This window comes from Haliotis asinina, chromosome 3 (assembly GCF_037392515.1).
Source record: "Haliotis asinina isolate JCU_RB_2024 chromosome 3, JCU_Hal_asi_v2, whole genome shotgun sequence".
NCBI classification, from domain to species: Eukaryota; Metazoa; Mollusca; class Gastropoda; order Lepetellida; family Haliotidae; genus Haliotis; species Haliotis asinina.
The window spans coordinates 66,164,667-66,186,427 of NC_090282.1; the positions used below are offsets into that span (position 1 = coordinate 66,164,667).

Consider the following 21,761-nt stretch of genomic DNA (forward strand, 5'->3'; position numbering starts at 1 on the left):
GTTAGTCGCCTCTTATCACAAACGTACGACAAACGTAGTCACTATTTATGGCAAGCATTGGTTGCCGAAGGCCTGTTCTACCCCGGACCTTCACGGGTCAGCAGAGTGAGAGTGTGACACAGGAGGAGTGAAAGCTGCAGAGAGGAATGTGTCATGCACAGAGATGCATGGGGTGGGTATAACATTATGCTGTCTGGTGCTGGTACCTGAATCAGAGAACTGAACTCAAGGTGTTGCAAAAAGTTGCAGGACGGGGGAATGGCATCACAGTGCGGTGTGACATTGACCAGATTCTGCCCTTCGTCGCGTGTTACCGGAACCATGTGTTCCAGCTACATCCAGGGTCACTATGGACTTCCTGCGTCAGCATTATATCAGAACCATGTTATGGTTGTCTGTCAGCCCTGATTTGAACCCCATCGAATACCTGTGGGATGAAATATTGCGCTGGCTGACCCAGGCGGTTCCAAGACCGACAACTTGTGTTGAGCTGTAGGCAGCTTTCCCCACCACCTTGTTCATCCATGTACGGACGGCGTATGGCTAAAACAGCCAGGGAGGTACTGAAATACCCGGTACTGAAATGTCACACCACCATGTGCCAGATCCGCCTTCTATAACAATACATGAGAATGTGCCATAGACTATGGTCAGACTGTATCTAGACAAAGGAACTGATAACATTTTCATTTTTCATCTATGTGTCAATGAAATTAAAATACTGTTCACGATCACACAAAGCTCGCGTTACTTTTGCGGTCAGTATATTATACGCCGGTGACATCTCATAAATAGAACTACAATAGACATAAGCAATACACTAAAGGGAGTCCGGATTACAATATGCCGTCAACCTACTTGATAAAGGAGAAAAGTTATTGGTTTAGGTGATGAAGCTCAGTTCCATGATTCCTATGGGTGACAATACCCAGCTTGACTAGATAGTTGCTCGTGATATCAACTACTAGATTATCTCTTCCGTAATCAATTCTTACAAGCTGTCGTCATACAGAAGGGAATTTGACTAGGGATCTAATGCAGAACAAGGGCGGTATCAGTAAATTACATGCAGTTAAATCTACAATCGTGCACATACTTGGGCTGTCGGTCCAGATTTGAAGAGGTCATTTTGAGGCGATGCCGTATTGGTCATAGCTCATTCTTTACATGGAAAGTGCCATCTCGGTGCATTCTGTTTTTCCTGTGACGCTTGATGTACAGCCAAGAACCTCTCTTTTTCGTTTATGAGTTAACATATGCATGCAGAATAAAATGCCAATAAGGCTGATGTTTCTATATATTTCCCGTGATTACCACGCGATCCCGTTAGTTGCCTGTTACAATAAGCATAGCTGCCTTTAATGGCAAATATGGGTTGCTGAAGGCCTATCTACCCTATATATAAACACATATAAGCATATATATAAACAAGAAATTGCTTTACTTTTATTCGTAGAAGCATGATGTCTTCATATTTCCCTTTACATTTAATATTTTGAGACATGTGAAATAATCCCCCAAACTCATGTGAAAGTTTATGTGATTAAAATTAAAGCACTTGGTATTCACGGCATACACAGCATGAAATGATTTCAGGCAATGTCAGTCTTACTATATTCTTACTATTTTCACATTTGGATACTCGCTATATGGCGAGTAAAAGCTGCTTGTATGATCTCGAAACAGCTTAGTGAAAATGATGCTAATTGCAGACTGATCAAAGCGATGACATTTATGGTACTTGTGAATGCCAGTGTTACATCTGAGGACTTCACCCGGGTTTCGCGGACACATGCACTCTGGGCTCATGGCACATGCCACCCAAGGTTTAACGACAGCCTCACGGATCCATCGTTCGTTGTGAAGCATCAGGAAGCCGGCGTGAGCTTCACTGACTGGAGCTAGACTACACACGTCTTCTTTCATGTAGTTCATTGTCACATTCAGAGTATGCTGCCCCACCGAATATTCGCCAGCGTATCTAATAATGCCTCGTCTCTCCGTGTCATCCAGCAGCTGGGGGATGGTCTTGTTCCGGAACCGTATAGAGGTGTCCACCCACACCAAAATGTCCGTCTTTGGAAGGTTAGCCTGAGGAGATAGAAAGAAACATATATTTGAAGGACAACATACAAAACTCTAATCTGTCACTTCTCACTCGTTCTGAAATTTGTAAATGTCATGTTATTATACTATCACAAACGGTGCTTTGTAAGATATGGAAACTGGTGACCCCATGGTCAAAAATACAAGAAACCAGTGAGTATTGACCGTAAATAATTCAATGATCTCATAACATTAAGTTTAAATCTCAGATTTAAATGAGTAGAATAGGGAGTGACAGTACCAGACCAGGTCCCCCATAAGCGATATTTTTACGATCCCCAGTCCTTTGTGAGTAAAAAAGTATCGTTGGAATGATGGTAAAGCATCATTCGAAGTGCATGCAAAAATGTCTCACGAGAACATCCTCGGTGGCTATCGCCATCCCTAAATTCAGGATGAGCATGTCCATGTCCTGCATGCTGAAATCGAGATTGGTCGTGGGTTGCTTGAGAACCATTTTTGTTAAATGAACATAACCTATGGCTGGACCACAAAGGTGGCGTGATGTGCATTGTTAACTGATGTTTTTTTTCCTTCTGACATTGATATTTATAACATATGTGGAATTACTTCTACTTGGACGAATACGTCCGTATAATAACCTTCGAGCATGTCTGGAATGAAGCAGTCTTGCCGGTCCTGGTCTGGCTGGAGAAGATCGTGCAGTGTGGATTGCAATCAAGATGCCTTTGATCGATCGTGATGGCACATTCAAGTTGATGTTCCTCAGTGCGGCTGGATGGACAGCTTTTCCACAATACCGGTTTCGAATCAGCCAAGACGGTTTGAGCTTATGATGGGCTCAGCGATATGTTGTTGAAGTCATAACTGCCAGCATTACTCTTTGGCGTGCGAACGTCTTTGTCGTCTTGCAGCCTGCCACCCAGCGTGGCATTGAACAACTCAAAGTTGAGTGGCACATAAAACCAGTTCCCGTATGTCTCAGCGATCCATGTAGCAGTAATACCTTTTTGCCACTGATTTTCATGGTGGTTTTCTTGATGATGGCAGATCGAAGAACCGCACGAGTTCGCGTTTGGCGTTCCCGGACGTCAAAGCAATGTTAAACGTCTGTGCAGGGGGTGATAATGTCGTTCGTGCTCAGGTTGGCCAATCAAACCAGCGTTAGGTTTTCATTGATCATGCTCGGGATTCTTGGTGATGGTCGCCGACTGACGCATGAGCGGTTCCTTCAGTTTTCAGAAAAGATCTAGCTTCCGTCCACGTTGCCACATTGTTTTATACGTGAAAATATAGATTCAATATGTACTACAAGCACAAAGTATGGGAACGCCCTAGCATTTGTATACATACATTTGTATACATATAATTTGTGATATACAAACGTAATAGTGATAAGATCATTTCTACTGGAAGGTAAATGCAACTTTTAGTTTGCTTAATGGGCACTTTGAACAAGATGTTAGAATATGCAGTGAATCATCCATTGGCTTTGAATGAAATGAAACATCATCGAAAACAGCGAAAAACATAGGTGGTGCATAGTGCACGTGGGAGACAGACTTCCTATGTAGCTTGTAGCAGCGTTTCCTTTAAAAGAAGCTACTCAGACGCATGTGATTTGACGTGCCTATTTAGCACACGAAAAGTTGTATTTACCCTAGAGTATAAATGTTCTCACCACATTTAAGCGAGTTTCCATACTTTTTGTTAAGTATATCTAAATATTGGTTGAAGGCAAGTACGAGTTTTGAAATGGATGATTTATGCACGATTCCCCATGAATGATGGTGCTGCAGAGGCGGACATAAGGCGGACACATCGTTCATGCGTGATGACATAAGCACAGAACTCTTGAAGACGACAGAGAATGGTTATTACAACACATTAACGCGAGACCAAAATTACCTTGAACGCACATATCGCGAATATGCGAAGTTTATGACTGATAGTGAAGAGAATATGCAACTGAAAGATGCTCATCGTTCTGCTGTCATGAATGTCTGCTCGGGAAAACCCACCTTTTGGTCGTCACTAGCTAGACTTCGTGGCATTAATTCAGTTTCCTCAGAGATGAATAATTCTTTTCAAAGAATACATACAACGACTTCCCACAAAGACCACCAATGCTCTGCAAACCATACGAACTGAACTCACTGAACTCAGTGCCATGGCAAGTATCTTAAATCGAAACCATTTGAGAGACATACCGCAATGCGTCGAGGAAGCATCGGATGGGCAAGACAACATAATATCCTGATGAACGAAACACCTTAACAGCATTGAGTAATCTGTGGGTTAGGCAAAGTCTTGCAAAGAATGATCGAATTGCTGGTTAAAAACTTTGCTGAACGCACATGATGACAATATCACTTACGAGAAAACAAAACTCAAACAAGTAGTCGACGATGATGGCAACATCAGCAGACGTCATATTGAGGAAAGACTGTCCTGAATGAAAGCGGCTTCCAATGACCGAAAAGCCCTTTGATCCCAAATAGGTTGCATTCATGAACCCATAGGCCGAGCCGGTGTCAACAAAGACACCACGTGGGCCGACAGGGTCAGAACTCTCTTCTGAGAGCAAGACATGGCCATCATCAGTGATGGCACTGGGCTTCATCATATCCACCTTGGTTGTCTCGCTGATGGGAGGCAGCAGAGTGCCAACACCATCACACGATGTCTGAAGTGGCGACGTCAGATACTAAATCAATAAACATTTTGGTAAAGTTTTTGATGAAACTTGTCAGCAAACACCCTGAAGACCTTCCTAGGCAGCATGGTCTCATGGCTGCTGGGCCGAAAATGGCCAGGCTGCTCAGCCAAAACCTTTCATGGTGGTCATGGTGTGTTTGGTGTACCTCGCTGCTAAAGAAATTTTAACCAAGTGATTGCACGTGTTGAGGATCTGGCTGCTGTTGTTGGGAGTTGAGTTGTTATCTACCATCGTAGCTGCAGCCGTAGTGCTAGGCATTGAACTGAAGCAGCAGGTTGGTGTGATTGGCGCTTAAGTGCGCATCGTGCAGATTGCAGCATGAAACATTGAAATAGAAGGAAATTAGTGAGTGAGTGAGTGAGTTTGGTTTTACGACGCTTTTAGCAATATTCCAGCGATATCACGGCGGGGGACACCAGAAAATGGGCCTCACACGCTGTACCCATGTGGGGAATCGCACCCTGGTCTTCGGCGTGACGAGCGAACGCTTTAACCACTAGGCTACCCCACCGCCCCCAGAAGGAAATAAGAATTCTGGCCAAAGCAAAGTTAAACACAATGGACGATCTTATTTCCACTAAGCTCGCGGATAGTAAAATCTCTGAGGAAGAGTTTCCTTTGGTGCTCTCAGGATTCAAATACCACAGAATGAAACAATAGATCCGACCAAGCCTCGTAAAAGCACCGTGAGAGTGTAATCTGTATTGTAATGATTAAGCGATAGTTATTGTTGGGTCACAATGTTTAGAGTTTTGAGTGATGTTATTATTTCGTATCACAGTAATAGTCTTTTAGCAGCACGCCTTTAATGTAGCACTTTAGAGTTGTTTCATTTTGGTGTGTTTTGACTGTTGGTTAATACGACCCGATCGCGAAGCTTCGATACTTCTCTGGAATACTCAAGAATCAGTGAAAGACGTAGTAGAACTGTTTCACACTGAAAACAAGACTTTGGCGAGTTGATATCATATTTAGAACCCATTACATTAGGTTAGTTGCGTTGTACTAGAAACCTCTTTTGTGAATCTTTGTGTCTTGCTCTTGTCTGCTCAATACATAAAACTCAATATTTTAGACCTGTCTTTGTTATATTTTGCTGGTTCTGAGGGGATTTCTTATACCTTTTGTTACGGCAAATTATTAACCGTGAGATTAATGTCAGAGAACATCAGAATTTAGATGTTGGACTAACTGTGTATTTATGAGAAACTATATATTTCAACCATTTGTAAAATATATATATTTTTTAGTTGAATTGATACAAACACAATGATTATGATGATTTTGATTATCTATCCTGCACCATTAAGACCATGTGTCATTCTTACGCCGACTACGCTCTCTAATGGCAGCACATACAACTTGGCCCGAATGTTTTTTTGTCATCTTCGGAAGCTGCATCATCTGACGTCAAAACACTTCAAACACGCACATTCATGTGCTATCACCCTGCAGTGAATACCTGTATGATTGTAGGTTTCCATGTATAGCACCGTAGATCCTGCAGCCTTGGCGGCATCAACTTCACTGGAAAACGCCTCAGTTCACACCGACAATCTTTCATCACCTGTTTTTGCAAATACATAAAAACAGGATTTATCAATTTCAGCAAAACTGACTTCTTTACAACAACTATATCTTAATTATTAATTACGAATGTAGTTACTCGTTTTGTGAGTAATCAATCAGCAAAAAGTATAAATGCGTGGTAATGCATTTTGTATTCAAATATTTGACAATATTGGAATTTAGTAAACTGAAGGACACAAGAAACGCTGGCAACATATTCTTATGACATGACAAAATATGTAAGCAATTATGACTTTAAAGCGAAGAGAAGGTAACTGACAACAGGTGTACACGCTATAACAATCATATGGTGGGTGTTTAAGAAATTATGTTGAATTTTGTTGAATTGTTCATAATTTGATCACACTGAAATCACCCAAAATTGAGAAAACGTCATCAGTATGGAGTGTGTCCACCTCTAGCACGAATGCACGCCCTGACACGACGTCTAACAGATGTAACCAGTCTCCTGACAGTTGCTGGGATGATTTGACGCCACTCCTCTTGCAGGGTTTGCGTCAACGTCCGTCTGTTATCGTCCGTCTGTCATGAGGACGTTGCTGACGTTGTTTAAGACGTCTCCCGAGGTGATCCTACAGATGCTCTATCGGATTCAAGTCGGGGATCTGGCTGGCCAAGGAAGAACCTGGATGTTATTAGCGTTCAGAAAGTCCCTTGTAACACATGCACTGTGTGGAGTGGCGTTATCCTGTTGGAACAGAGTTCTTGGGTTATTCTGCGTGAAGGGAAGCACGACTGGTCTCAATACCTGGTTGATATATCCTTGAGCATGTAGATTACCATTAATAACCAACAAATCGGTCTTCCTGTCGCCACAAATACCGGCCCAGATCTTGACACTGTCGCTACCATGGGCTTGCACCTCTTGAACACAGCAACGTGACGTTCGTTCCCCTCTACGTCTGTACACGCGCACTCGCCCGTCAGCGTTGAAGAGTTTAAATCTGCTTTCATCCGAAAAAAACCCACTCTGTCCCAATGTCGTCTTTGCCAGAGTTGCACAGTTCGAGCCCACCTCAATCGGTTTCGTCGACGTTGCAGGGTCAAGATCATTCCTCTGAATGGTCGATAAGCCCTGAGTCTATAATGGCGGAGACGTTGGGCCACGGTCTTCCTGCTGATGGGGTGTTGTAATGAATCTCTTGCTGATGACGTAACAGTGAGGAATCTGTTACAAAGGTGAAGCAGATGTAGATAGCGGTCTTCATTTTGCGTTTTCACCCGCAGTCTTCCACTCCGTGGTCTGTCTGATGTCTGACCAGTCTGTCTGACACGTTTCACGAGTCTCTCGATCGTGGTTTTATGACAGCCCATGATTGTCGCAACCCTGGACTGTTGCACACATCTCCAGCATTCCTATCGCTCTCTCGCGCTGTACAGATGTTAAACGTGACATTCTTGTTCATCAAATCTAAACGGTCGAATGTCAGAGAAGAGTTTTAGTCATTATTTATGCCCGATCTTTGCACGAAATTTTTGAAAAAGCACTTTTGAAATTATAAGCAAAAGCGCGGATTTCACCCAAAAAATCATGCTATATGTTCATCGCATGTTATATATGCCACGAAGGTTGGGTTTGCAAGAATGTTCTTATATTGCTGTAAACCATGTTTTTGAGTTTGAATTAATTTTGTGACAAAGTTTATGAAAGCAGCGTTTCTTTTGTCCGTCAGTTTATATAGATGTATTGAACAATGAAATTATGAAATCAGATGTAATTTTTAATATGTGTGATGGTAATAGAAACGAAGATGAGGTACTCTTCCTATTGAATGTAATAAATATGCAACGCTACGAAAAACATTTACCTCTATGGAATAATTTAACAAATTCTTGTAAACTCAAAGTTAATAACTTCTAATGACAGATTACTTTTATTGAATTGTGATAAATTTATCAGATCAGCACCTAAATGTTGATCTTTATAATGACAACACAAGTATCTGCATATTGTCATTATGCAAGGAATATTTTATATTGCTTTTGTACATGGGCCGGTGGCCTCTAAACTGACAGAAAGCTCTTCTTCTGTGCTGTGGACGGTACTGGCTCTGTTGGCTGTTGAAGGATGAAAATGGAAGAGGTTGACATAACTACACGACGTAGAAAATGTAGTCGAAAAACTGTCCTTACTCGCTTAATGTACCTTCCTCTGATGAACCTCAATCGCGGTTCCAAGCCTGGTTGAATTCCTTTCAGCCTTTGACTGTGCAGATGAAACACAGTCCTTGTCAAATGGCCCAGGCATGGTTTGTGTACTTTAACAGTGGGGAGGCGTCCAAGTGTTTTCTTGTTCTCAAGAATCATGATCCCTGAGTTGAGCGTGAAAAATGGTGTCCACACTGTCGATATTGGTCCTGGTGAATTACCTCAGAAAGATGTGGTCCACTGGAGTAGTCATGTGAATTGACATTTGTAACTAAGAATGTAATGTTCAGTGTAAAAAGCTGTATTGTTTCATTAGTGAAACCGACCCGTGCAGGTCCCGGGGTAGAATAGGTCTTCAGCAACCCATGCTTGCCATAAAAGGTGACTATGCTTGTCGTAAGAGGCGACAAACGGGATAGGGTGGTCAGACTAGCTGACTTGGTTGACAGATGTCCCAATTGCGCAGATCGATGCTCATGTTGTTCATTACTGGATTGTCTGGTCCAGACTCGATTATTTACAGATCGTCGCCATATAGCTGGAATATTGCTAAGTGCGACGTGAAACTAAACTCACTCACTCACTCATTAGTGAAACCACATCTAGTATTGGTAATAAATCAGTATTTGAACATATTTGCAATGGTTGACTATCTCTTGACTTTGTTGATATATAAATAGATGCTTGGTCAAATACTAATCTCACTGAGATCCCAACCACATTGAAATAAGAGCTGTTTTCTAGAATTATTGCAAGTCAGTAGGTATGTGTTGAAACTATACAAGGTTTTAAGGTTCGTGTTTAATGTTGTCGCTTTCAAACTGTATGAAAGCCGTGAAAGCTGAAGGTTAGTTACCACTGTGGATATCTATATAAAAGGCCACGAGGGCAATCCAGCTTTACTTACCCATGGACTAGTGATTGGGACACTTCACCTCAAGCTGCTGCTGTTTTGGTTTTCTTCATGAATCGACACATACAAAGTCTTCATATGCAACAATGAGTAAGTGAGGTACAATTTATCGTCACGTTGGCAATATTTTCAGCCAATGTTTCATGAGAAAGAGCTATCCAGTCTTTGGAAAAGCATGCTACTACAGTGGAAGGTGCCTAAACCGGCGCTCATCGGGACAACAACAACAACAAATGGCATGCACTGGAAACCCCATTCAAAACTGCTTATCCAAGTGTTGAATTTCATCAAGACATTCATTCTGGCATGGAAACGGACGGGTTTCTGGACTGAAGTGTTATGAACACCAATGTCCTCAATTACTTAATGTTGACATCTTTTAACCAAAGGAACACTTTTTGACAGCACTTGACTAAATAGACTACAAACATACAAATAAATGAAAAGATGACTCTATAAGCCAGCTTCCATAGTGCCGAGTATATTTACTGGATGAGCACATTAATCCCCAACTGGAATGTTGAATTATGCTCGTTTGGGGCCATGTACAATTGTCAGTTATCCCCTATATCTGGAGGTATCAACGCCCCTAACCATGCATACCTATACTCTGCATGTTCTGTACAAGTATGCTGACTTTGTCATGTGTATGTGATGCATGAGTAAGTGTATATAGCCACTGATATGGGCAAATATCAATGCATTGTTATGTGCATAACCACAGAAGAAATGCCATCCTACCAAAAATGTTGCCAGACATGTTTCATCTAAATTTATATTATTTTTTCATATTTTATATGTTAGGTAGAGCTGGTTCATAGCCAATGTTCAAGAAAAAAATGGTTTCAGATTCTGTATTTGATACAAAAGAACGTGTCGTCAAAACACAGTTACTACAGTAATGTTGGCAATGCACGTGCATCCCGAGGTCTCGCCCTATAAGAAGTGCCACCGAACATACACCGAATCATTCACTGTTAGACAGTTGCAACGTGCCACGATTATCAAGGAAATAGTGGGACCAAGCTTTAGGAAGACTAAATTCTCCCATGAAGGCACGTTCTTTGTGTTCATTTTTCTGTTCATGTTCAAACAAAAAATAAAGCCTGCAGCAACGAGTCCAAACACAGTCGACTGTCCTTGCTGTGGAAGAACGCCTGTGAGGCGTTGAGGCAAAATTGATATATTGCCCATGATCACCTGCAAAATCGTTTCACTACTGCTACGGAAACTGCCGAGACAACCATTAGCATTTACCAGATATCAATCTGTGCCATCACAGTGCGGAGGCGCTTGAGGCAGAAAAAACGTCAGATGTCGAACGCCTTACCGGGGTCTGATCCTCACTGTTTCACGTCGTGCTCATCTCCAGTGGGCCACACATCATCAGAGCTGCATCACGGGGCGTGTGAGGTGTTTTCTTCTCGGATGAAAGCTGGTATTCCGGCTTGACGGCTGATGGCAGAGTGAGAGTGTGGCGACAACGCAGGAAGCGGTTTGCAGATGACTGTGTTCTGGAAAGATACTCATGGGAGGTCCAAGCATAATAGTGCTGGGTGCTATTGCTCTCAGTCACAAACTGGGCCCTATGGTGTTCCAGAATATTGGTCCTAGTAGAGGAAATAGTGTATCATCTGCTCGCTACATTGATCAAGCGCTGACACCTCAATTGATCAAGCGCTTACACCCTTCGTCGTGCCACATTTTGGTCGTCATGGAAACCATGTCTTCCAGCAGAACAACGTGCGTACCAATGCTGCCAGAACAACTAGAGAGCTTTTCCATCGAAACGGCATAGAAAATCTTCAATGGCCCATCTTCAGTCCAGACTAAAACCCAATAGAACACTTGTGGGACGAGATTCAGAGGAGGCTCATTGATGTGCAACCAAGGTCGACAACTGCAGCTCAACCCTCTCAGCCGCACCACCGTCTCGGCGCAAGTTCCTATGGCCTTCATTAACCGTCTCATCCACTCCATGTACAGACGCTGCAATGCTCAAGGAGGCCATACACGTGATTGACTTTTGCATCGCACTCTCACGCCACCTCTCATCATTTGACTTGTAAATGTCTGAAATTCGTCTTTACGTATTGATGATCACACATGTCAGTATTGAAATCTTTCCAACAATTATTATGTTATTCATATGTTAATTTTGTTAAGTGTTTGTATTAAACTGATTATCAATTTCAAAACGGGAGTGACTCTTTTTGCGGTTCAGTGTAGATATGTTTTGATACGAAATGAATGCAGTTACATATAAATAAAGATTTAATGCGATGGTACGTGTCTTTGTTGCCACAGTTCATGTCTTATGATCAAGTCACCTTTTCTCGTTGCCATGGTAACAGTCCTAGATCATAGTACACGAATGTGTAGTTACTGATGAATGGGAAGACGTTCTCGTGGAGATTCCGCATCAGAATCTGTGACTCTCTATAGTGGTTGTTTGAAGCACCAGTAACGAACATGACTCTCTTGCCAGAGGGGGGCTCAGGGAATAGCCCCAGCATGAGACTCATTTGCTTCTGGTTCAGGTCCTTCATGGTGGACAAGACGCTTCTTAGGTTGTGCTCGAGTGTAGTGGGCTGGGGTCGAGGACAGGAGGGCTCAATACAAGGTAGCCCTGGGAACAAGAAACAGACTACCACACATACCAACCGGTGAAGATGACACATACGTGGAAGGACAAATGCTATGCAGCACAACTTGTAAATGGTAAATGGTTCCTTTGAATATAGTGAGTTGAACGTACTTAGACACCAATTCGTGATCAGACCATGGTCCTGGACCTGTAAATGGACTTCAGTGCCCACTGTCACTATTTTTACATCGGAGAATACATTGGCCATTTGAATAAATGGGAACTGTGTTCCCAGAAAACACATTTCAAGGAGAAGGACAACGTGAACCAACAAGAGCAAGGCACAACAAACCTATAAAGCCAGACTAATCCATTTCTGTTTATGTAAGGAGAGCACAATTAAAACAAAGAGATTACTTAGGCAATATTTTTCAATATATTAAAATAATTGTCAGACTGACATACCAGTCATGCAAAGTGTGTTTCGTGTGACTTTCTATATATTGGGAACAGCAGATAGTCCTCCTTCAATCACAGATCTAACTACAGAACCTGCTCCTGGGTAATCATACTCACTTGACGGAGATTAATTGCTGTTCTTAAGGTGTTGAAGCAAGCAACAGATCTGAGGTAGAGATACTGACCTGGGTGGTGATGCATCTGTTCACATGGTTTCACAATATTTTCCTTCCACAGGCCATCAGCTTGTAGTTCTGTTACAAAACCACAATGTCATGTATTCTAAATTCCCGTACAAACTTGAAATAGGATCTTTCATTTATCACTGGATCATTGATTTTCCTACGTCATGCACTAATGTTTTAAATTTCAATCCCTTAACACACATCGACAACCCGTGACACAATGCGTTCCACGAGGGTGGGGGTGGAGGATCCACTTTTGACAACACGAGGACCTGTGTTAACCTGAACCTGGCAGTCGTAACATAGATAAATTGATTGATGATTTATACATGTCAACTACCGAGCAACAGAAACCTAAGACTTTTAAATGAACACTTTCGTAATTACAGATACTGCTATAATGTGAAATGTTTTAGAAAACATTTGCTCAAACACATTCTGTGGTAGGAAGGCATGAGTGAGTGAGTGAGAGAGTGAGTTAATATGTAACGTCACATCGGCAATATCCCAGCCATATCGTGAAGGGAACATTTAACACTGAAATGGAATATATGTGAATTATCAAAAACCTGTCGACAAAGGACAGTAAAACAACTAGAATATCACAATTAGCATAAAAAATAGCGTAGAAAGTTAAAACTAACATCATTATGTGGACAATACAGTATAAAAACAGGCAGGCTATAGATCGCCAACAACTGACTAAGTCAGTGATTAAGTGAATATCGTGGTGGCATAAAAAAGTGAACAAAAAGCGTTAGAGATGTGCAATCAAGAACAGAAATGCAGAGACTTTCACAAACAGGCTTTTACGTGACAGTCATTGGTATGGCAGAAATGGGGGCCTCACAGTGTCATATTGCAAGAGTCTTCAAGCAGCCATCAGCAACTTGTTGAGCCAGGAGGCAAGCCAGACAAAAGACCATTCAAGAATGGGTAGACCAAGGTTCGCCACGCAAACTGAAGACTACTACATCTTGCCAATACACCTTTCGGAACAGATTCGTCATGTGGCCTTGGGACACCCCATCAGCAGACAAAATAAGCATACTATGACGACTCCATGTGGCGGGCATGCGAGCTCACTGTCCCTTTCGTTGAATGGACTTGACACGTCACCACTGTCAATGTGGGTTACAGTGGGCTCGAACTGTACGTCAGTGGCAGTGACATGTTTGGGTCGAGTCAATATGTTCCGAAATGACGGACAAAATCAAGTTTACTTAGATGTTAAATTGCTAAATTAAACAGGACATGATTTGGTGTTCAGCTAATTTTGTTTGCCTCTTGTAGGTTGTAGGAGAGTGTATCGGGTGAAAGGGCTTAATGAGGGTGAGTGGTCCCGTTCTGTCATTATGGATACTACTCACAGCTCTAGAAATGCCCTGTAGTGACTGAACTAATATGTTTTATCGATGAGTGGGACAGACTATGTTACTGCTAACAATACTGTTTAGCTAACAATAGAGCAACACCTTATCCATTGTTCAGGCACACGCTGGGCTGGTCCAGGGTTCTGAAATAGATTAAAGGCTACGGAAGAGCAGTGTGGTGGACTGTGGAGTTGCACGTGCCATGCGAGGTACCCCTGAGCGCTGTGACTGTTCAAACACTGTACCTATTCAAGAAATTCATTAAACGGTGGAGTCATTAAGCAGGTTCAGACACACGCCTCTTAGGACAACCCTCAAAGTGGGATATTTCTATGCAATGTGAATGCAAACTGAGTAAACTTTCAATTTACGCTTCTAAGTTTCAATATGATTGTTCCCATTTTAAAGACGAGATTACACAACCTGAACTAATTCGTGTAGTCACACAAGATGTGAATTCGCCAATGTCAAATGATGTTTTGATGGTACTTAGAGTTAAAACAAGATTTTCATAGTTTTTTTGGAAGAGTGGATTTAACTGGATAAGTCATAAAGTCTTATGATGTCATATCTTCTGGAATATTCTTGTCAATGTAACCTGTATAATGAGGTCATAGCTTCCAGAAGTTTATCAGTGTAATGAGAGTCATTGGCCTACTTCATGATTTAACACACAGCTACAACACACAGTGTTTATCGAGGTCACCAAAATGGCCGACTTTCCGTCTATGTCCTTGGTATACAGCATATATTCAGTGTTGCGTTTGATTCAATACTTTCCACATACCAGTAACATTGCCTCTGCTGTTAAATTTGTCAGGGATTAGTAAATCAGGATTACCTTTCCTTAGGAACCAACCAGGTGTCTTTGCTAACTAAGGTCCACCATTAACCATATTCCATACCTTGTATTTTCCTTGTGTAGTCCTCCAACAAAACATCAAAATCGACCTTCTGAAGGGGAACTGGAACATAGAAACTCTTCATGAACAGTTGCATGAGCATGCATGAGTGTGCGCGTGTACGTGTGCGTGCACGTGCGCCACATGAAAGGACATTACAGTATTTCTGAAATTTACTTATCCTACTATATGAATGTTTCATATGACGGCCACAGGAACAGTGTTTGAAATCTACATGTCATGTGGCTTTGTGCAGCTGTGTAACTGTGCAGTTGTAAGTTCGTATCCCGCCTTGGTGTATTGTCTACTTGTCACAAGCGCGTTTACTGTGCAGACTCATCTGTTACGTCTCAACCAGGAAGTATTCGGCAAAAAATATTGAAAAGGTGTTTTTTCGGCAAATATCTACACATAGAAACTATATAAACTATCGAATATTTTAGATTTGTCTTTCTTGTACTTTGTGAGTCTTCCTTGTCCTGTAATACAAAGTTTGCAGGAAATAGTGTGACTGCATATCCCAATATTCGACCTCTTTCTTAACATCCTCTATATTTCTAACCGTTTTAGGTTTAATTCCTCACACATTCTTCATAGGGCTAGGATCTAGGCTGTAGCAGGGTCAGTCTAAAATTTGTATTTGGGGCCGTTATCATAATCTTCATACAATGTTCCCGCCGTGGGAAATATCTGTCAACATGCTGTTCCTTCGTCAAATTACACAACGGCGTCACTTCACGTGATGATATCTCTCCCTACGTGGAATTTCGGAGTATGTTTAGGATTTTGGTTGATACGTTTCACGGTATCTTTTGTCCAGGTTTTCACACAGTCAGGAACAAGCAACACAGAACTTCCATCAGAAAAGAAAACAATACACCAATTGAAACATATTTCTGTTTGTGCATCTTTCATCCTTGTTGAGGGAATTCCTCGCTTTTTCACCCCGTTGAGTCTTTGTAATTCTTGCCTAAAGGTTTCATTAAATTTGCACACCTGAGTTCTCCTTCTATTAATCATCTCATTTCTGACATTCTCTTTTCAGTTTTCCTCAACTCACAATCTGACCAAGTCCTCGATGATCCGTAGTACTGAACGTCCTTGGCCTCTCTGCCCTTGCCTTGTGCTCAACCCCAACTCCTGACTGAGTATTCTTCAAAGTTCTGTAGACAGAGAGAAATGTCATGTCTTCCAGTTACCAGTGTGTTAGTCATGCCCCTTTCACAATAGTGTAGAACCAACTCTCTGTCCTCTTCTGCAGTGAAGTCCGCCATGTCAAGAAAGGAAGCCGTCCACTATACAAGCCTATGTAACATATTTAGTAGCTTACCACATAACGTCTATTATCAGTATTAGGAAACACAGATTTTATCAATAAAGTCTAGTAGTACCATAATGTATATAGTACCTTTAAACAATGCCACATATGTCATAATTCCTCTTAATATAGTGTATCTGTCATACACCATATGATTTACGATCCGTTATGCAATGACTATATGTAATTTCAACTTACATCACTGGCAATTTGATGTGACAAAGCCATGGTAACAGAAGTTTGCGTAAACCCGACGACCAAAGTCTGCCCCAAGACAGGTATCTTCGACAAAATATTCGATTTATACTGCTTAAATACGTCTTAAATGTACTGTCAAATTTCTGTCTCAAAGATATGTAAATATGTAGCAGGTGTTTGTGACGTTTGTAAATGAGAAATGGAACAGACGCACGTTACTCTTGAACTAAACACGTTACAACACAAATAAAAGGTCCTCAGCTACGAAAGGCTTATCCTGGTATATTTATTGCATATAATATTTTTTCAGCGACAATTCTTATTGCTTCGATTATTTACTCGTTGCTTTGAGCATTTTCTCGTTCTTTTAATACTTTTCTCGTTAATTAAATATTTTTTTCATTGCTTCGAGTATGTTCTCGTTACTTAAGTTTCTTTGAAAAATGTCGAAATTTAGAGTATTTACTCAATGCATCAATGTTTTGTTCGTTGCTGTGATTTTTAATTTCTTGTTGCTTTGAATATTTTCTCGTTACTTCAAGTACTTATTCTTTACTTTTAACTTTCGTTAAATAGAAATTGAAATGTATAATTATTCGTTTTTAAGACAAAATATTATTGATGTCTTTACTGTATACACAATGTTCCTTGGTTATTCCTTGCCCCTTCGTGGGTGTTTACTAAAGGATATACAGAATATATACTCTTCAGAAAAAAAACTTGACAGTTGTTTACTTACTGAGAGCATATAGCTGATTCAAACATGACATCGTTGCTCAATTACAGTAAATCCACCGCTTTACAAATTTCCAAAACATGACTATCGAGTAAGTGGTGGGTAAAACCGCAGATAGGTTATTAAAGGTACTTGGTCTGATGTCTGATGATGTATCTGATGTGACCACCTTTCTTTCTGCATGTGAATGCTCGAGTTTGCAAAATTAAAACAGGGTTAATTGGCCAAGGCGCTTAACATAAACTTCAGTAACCATCAAATAGCCAATTGTCCTCCAGTGATTCACTGATCTAAACATGATCAGATTAAGGAGACAAGTGAGATTACATAAACTGTTTCATGTTTTGAACCTACGCTTAAAGATTCAGAGTCACATAAAAACCCAAACTCTTCACAAGGTTGTACGACAAAAGGAAGAATTTTCCAATTGTCAACTTAGCTTTTATGTCGAACAATATTCCCACTGTATCAACCTTTGCTGTTTTGATTTCACAACTTGTGAGGTACAATAGAGAGTACTCTATTTATTAGGATTTCTAAGAGCCTCATGATAGTCTCGGTCGGAAATTATTTGATCAAGGCTATAACTATCAAGGCCCTAGTTAAAATTTCGAGAGGTTTTATCGTAGACATGTAGAGGAAATTTTCAAATTCCAAATCTGATGCATCAGTAACAAAAATGATGTCCTTGTGTGAACTTGTGCCATTCGTATCAAGTTAGTGGATTGTCAATTAAAACGGCTTGATGAGCAGTCAAGACAAACTTCTTGGCACTTGGCGTTTGGCGATGTTTCATCAACACATTGGTATATAAAGTGTCAGGACTTTTAACTGAATTCTCTTCTGGAGTGGGAGCCTGTGCAGGGACTTAAGAATCGGTTTGATGTGACAGTGCATTGGTGATCTGGTTACAATCATGATAACTGTATTCTGATCCTTTGTAGGCGATGTATCTGCTCTGAAGATGCCCCTGCAAATAGACAATTGCAGTAGTCGAGTCTGGAGAGGAGAAAAGATCTCATTAGTACGCATGAATCACTGAGATGGTTGAAGTTGCTGCCGATGTTTGTTATGTAGAACTAGCATCAACTGACTTTCTATGTTTCTGATGCAATGCTCTGTAGATGTAAGGTCCCACCACACTTGTCTGACATGCAAATGTCGTCCGCTTAGAAATGATAGTTGACCTTGGTAGATGAGATGACATTACTGATTGGTCCTGTGTACATGATAAACAAAACGGGGGGAAGTACAGAACCCTGGGGAACACCACAGTTCAGTCCTTTTGAGTCTGAGTTGGAACCATTGATTGAAATGTACTGAAAACGATCAACGTTGTCTAACACCTAATGTTACATCCATGAAAACAGCATTAGGCAACCTGGACCAGTGCTGTACCACCATGGTGCCAAGCTCTTGAATATTCTGGAATTGACGTCTCAAGGCATGAAGGCTTCTTCCATGAGCATCCCACACGTCTAGGTTACCTCCATGGTCATAACACCAATAAAATCGCACTTAATAGGATATTTCGTGTCCAAAACAGCTGTGTTTGGTGTCGCATTGTAATTTTTTTGAATTGGAGGCCTGGATCATGAGCGACCATCAAAACTACCACCTCCAAGATCTCTAGCTGGCATGATATCACGCCGCAATGATCTTCCCCCAAATTATGGAAATACACAAACAAACGTGCCCGGAAAGGGCTCCATAAACCCTTACGATATTGCCTCGAAATTCAGTGCTCTTCATGGCACCTTGTAGTAATTAATTACTTTTTACAAAGGTGGGTTGTCTTCCATATATATCATTTGATATGGCGTTGTTTGGAAGGGGTAATAACTTGGTTCAGGCACTGTAAGACAAGAAATAGGACTACGAGTACTGTAATGCCATTCCTACTATGTACTCCCGGAACTATATTTTTTATGGCAGTGTTGTTCCATCTGAATACACTTTGAAATTATGGGCTGATTTGTCCCGGCTATTTGGTTGTAGTCAAAAAGAGATAGGGGGCTTTTCATCACTATCGATATTGAGAGAAGAAACGAGATGTGCATCGCCCATTGATGGCCACTGAACCTTTAAATCTCTCGAAGCATGGACCTCACATTATTTGCCAGCAGTGTACACAAGGCGTAACTGATACTGAAAGCAATGGCTACTGCAGTTCAATACGGGCGTGTTAACTTGCACTATGCTGTTTTCATTACCAGGCTCTTCAGGTGCTAAGCTTAATGAGGTCATATGCACGTTGATTTCAAACGTATTAAAACGTGTAAGGTTGAAGTTACGTGAACCAAGGACATCACGTGACTGGAACAAAGGATCATCTTCATTGAGTACTAGTGAACACATTCATTTACATAACCTTGATATCTGCCAGATACATAACCATCAAGGTTCTGTAAACCATTGTTTCTTTGAAAATTTACATAGGTTTCGCCGAGAAATGAAATTTCTATTTTTACAATCTTAGTTAACTTCGAGCGAAATCGTAAATATGAGACTATTACTGTTGAAAGTAATGCGTTGGAAATACTCCATGGTCACGCATCTGATGGGGTACCTGCTTTTTTTAAATACCTGAAAATCCGGTCATAGCATACATGAAATGTGCATAGGAATGTATCCGATGACAATGCATTTCTTGAAAGTTGGGATGCATTCGCCAGCTTGAGAAGTATTGTTTGTGTATGCTATCTAACCCTTAACCCCATCTGTGACTAATGCTAGGGGATGGATTCACCAACTTGAGTGTGCATGTTTGTGTATTTAACGAAAACTCTTCGCAAAAGTCTCTGTCACAGGGTCAGGTATCTGTCCCTGAAATTGAGGGATACATCCAACGACAGCACACCTTTTATAATTACGTTATATCACCATGTCTGCGGTTAGATGATGTAGAAGAAGTATATGCCTTACCTGGTTTTATTAGGCCCTCTGGCTTTTCAAGGTGGGAAAGGTCAAAAAGCCCTTTTCCAACTGGAATGAAACAAATATTGTAGTCTTGCACCGACAGCTTTATGCGACAATGTCTCCTTGTTGAATGCCTCACATTTCCATCGTTATATTTCAGTCTCCACGCTCATGCATGATTTTGCTGCATATGTTTTCTACGGATACATTACATCGCGATTGGGGAACCAGCTTTAATCAATAGCCTTTGCAAAGTGAGTGAAGATATAATGAATATTGTTCTCATTTACAAACTACAAACTGTAGAGACAATTGTCAGTTTGATTGATGAATATGGACCATTGAACAACCAGCTCATGGTAAGCCCATCTTTTCTGTAACTTTTTACCGAATGATTAAATGTATTTGAGTGGATATTACTTAATAATCTTTATCGCTTGTGTCCATTGTATAAACACAAACCATAAGGATACACCATGTAATAGAAGACAATTAGGGGGTAAGTTATCTATCGGTGATGCAGATACTATGTCAACCCCTGTGTAATTCGAGGACGGGCTTTCATTGACGCGGCCCCAGTTCCGACTGCAGCTCCTGACAAAGATTCAGTTGTTTCTTTAACCATCATTGAACATTAACCATACCTTGTATTTGCCTTGTGTAGTTCTCCAACAAAGCATCAAAATCGACCTTCTGAAGGGGAACTGGAACAAGAAAGCTCATGTAAATCTGTTATAGCTTTTCATCAACAGTATGTGTGCAAATTCGTGCGCATGTGTGTATGGAAGTAATTTTGTGTGTTTGGACGTTGCCTTGAGCGTGTGTGTTTGTGTATGTGAAGTAACTCTTTACAATAGTCTCTGTCCCTGGAACTGAGGGATGCATTCACCGTCAAGACACCTTTCATAATGTATTTTATATCGCAATGTCTGCGGTGGCATAATACAGAAGAATCATATACTTTACCTGGTTGTATTAGGCCCACTGGCTTTTCCGGGTGGAAAAGGTCAAAATGTCCAACTGGAAGAAAACAAATATTGTTCAGTCACCGTGTCTCCTGTTTATTATTATCTTGCAACAACACGGTCTTTCAAAGACAGCTTTACGTGAAAATGTCCTTTATTGTGCTCGTATTTCCGCCGTTACATTTCAGTCTCCAGTCATGGTTCTTACTGGACATGCTTACTTTGGAAGCATTACATCGCGATAGGGGAACACACTTTAGTAGAAAGCCTTTGCAACGTGGGTTAAGATATGATGAGCATCTCAAGTTCAACTTTGTAGTAAGTTAATGATTTCCGTTTCAAAGCCCCTGTTTTACTTACACGCCAGTCTGGACAAATCAGCAGGGATCTTCGTCATGGAGACAAGGACAATAAACGCGAAGGCCAATACTGAAATATTTTAATTTGGATTTGTATACCATGATATTATAAGATAATTTTGGGGTTACTCATTCTACACCAGTCAACCAGAAGCCCTTCCTGTCATGATAACAGAATATTTAATACATTAATGCTACAATACCTCATGCACCATTTAGAACGTTGACACACAATAACTGATTTTACATTTTAATGTCATAATACATCCACAACTGAAGTAAGTTCATTTTAATGAAATTGCAAAAGTATAAGGCTGTATAAT

The 21,761-nt window shown here is 41.0% G+C and overlaps 1 protein-coding gene across 1 annotated transcript; it reads right to left on the minus strand.

Moving 5' to 3' along the window:
- Nucleotides 1-1,434: 1,434 nt before the first annotated feature.
- On the minus strand, nucleotides 1,435-21,476 carry LOC137278970 (uncharacterized). The gene is made up of 8 exons (XM_067811464.1): nucleotides 21,440-21,476; nucleotides 20,759-20,818; nucleotides 20,121-20,180; nucleotides 14,947-15,006; nucleotides 12,669-12,737; nucleotides 11,768-12,066; nucleotides 6,249-6,353; nucleotides 1,435-2,091 (listed from the first exon to the last, which is right to left on the minus strand). Exons 1-8 carry the CDS (start codon nucleotides 21,474-21,476, stop codon nucleotides 1,612-1,614), a joined length of 1,170 nt encoding a protein of 389 aa, XP_067667565.1. The 3' UTR covers nucleotides 1,435-1,611.
- Nucleotides 21,477-21,761: the final 285 nt, after the last annotated feature.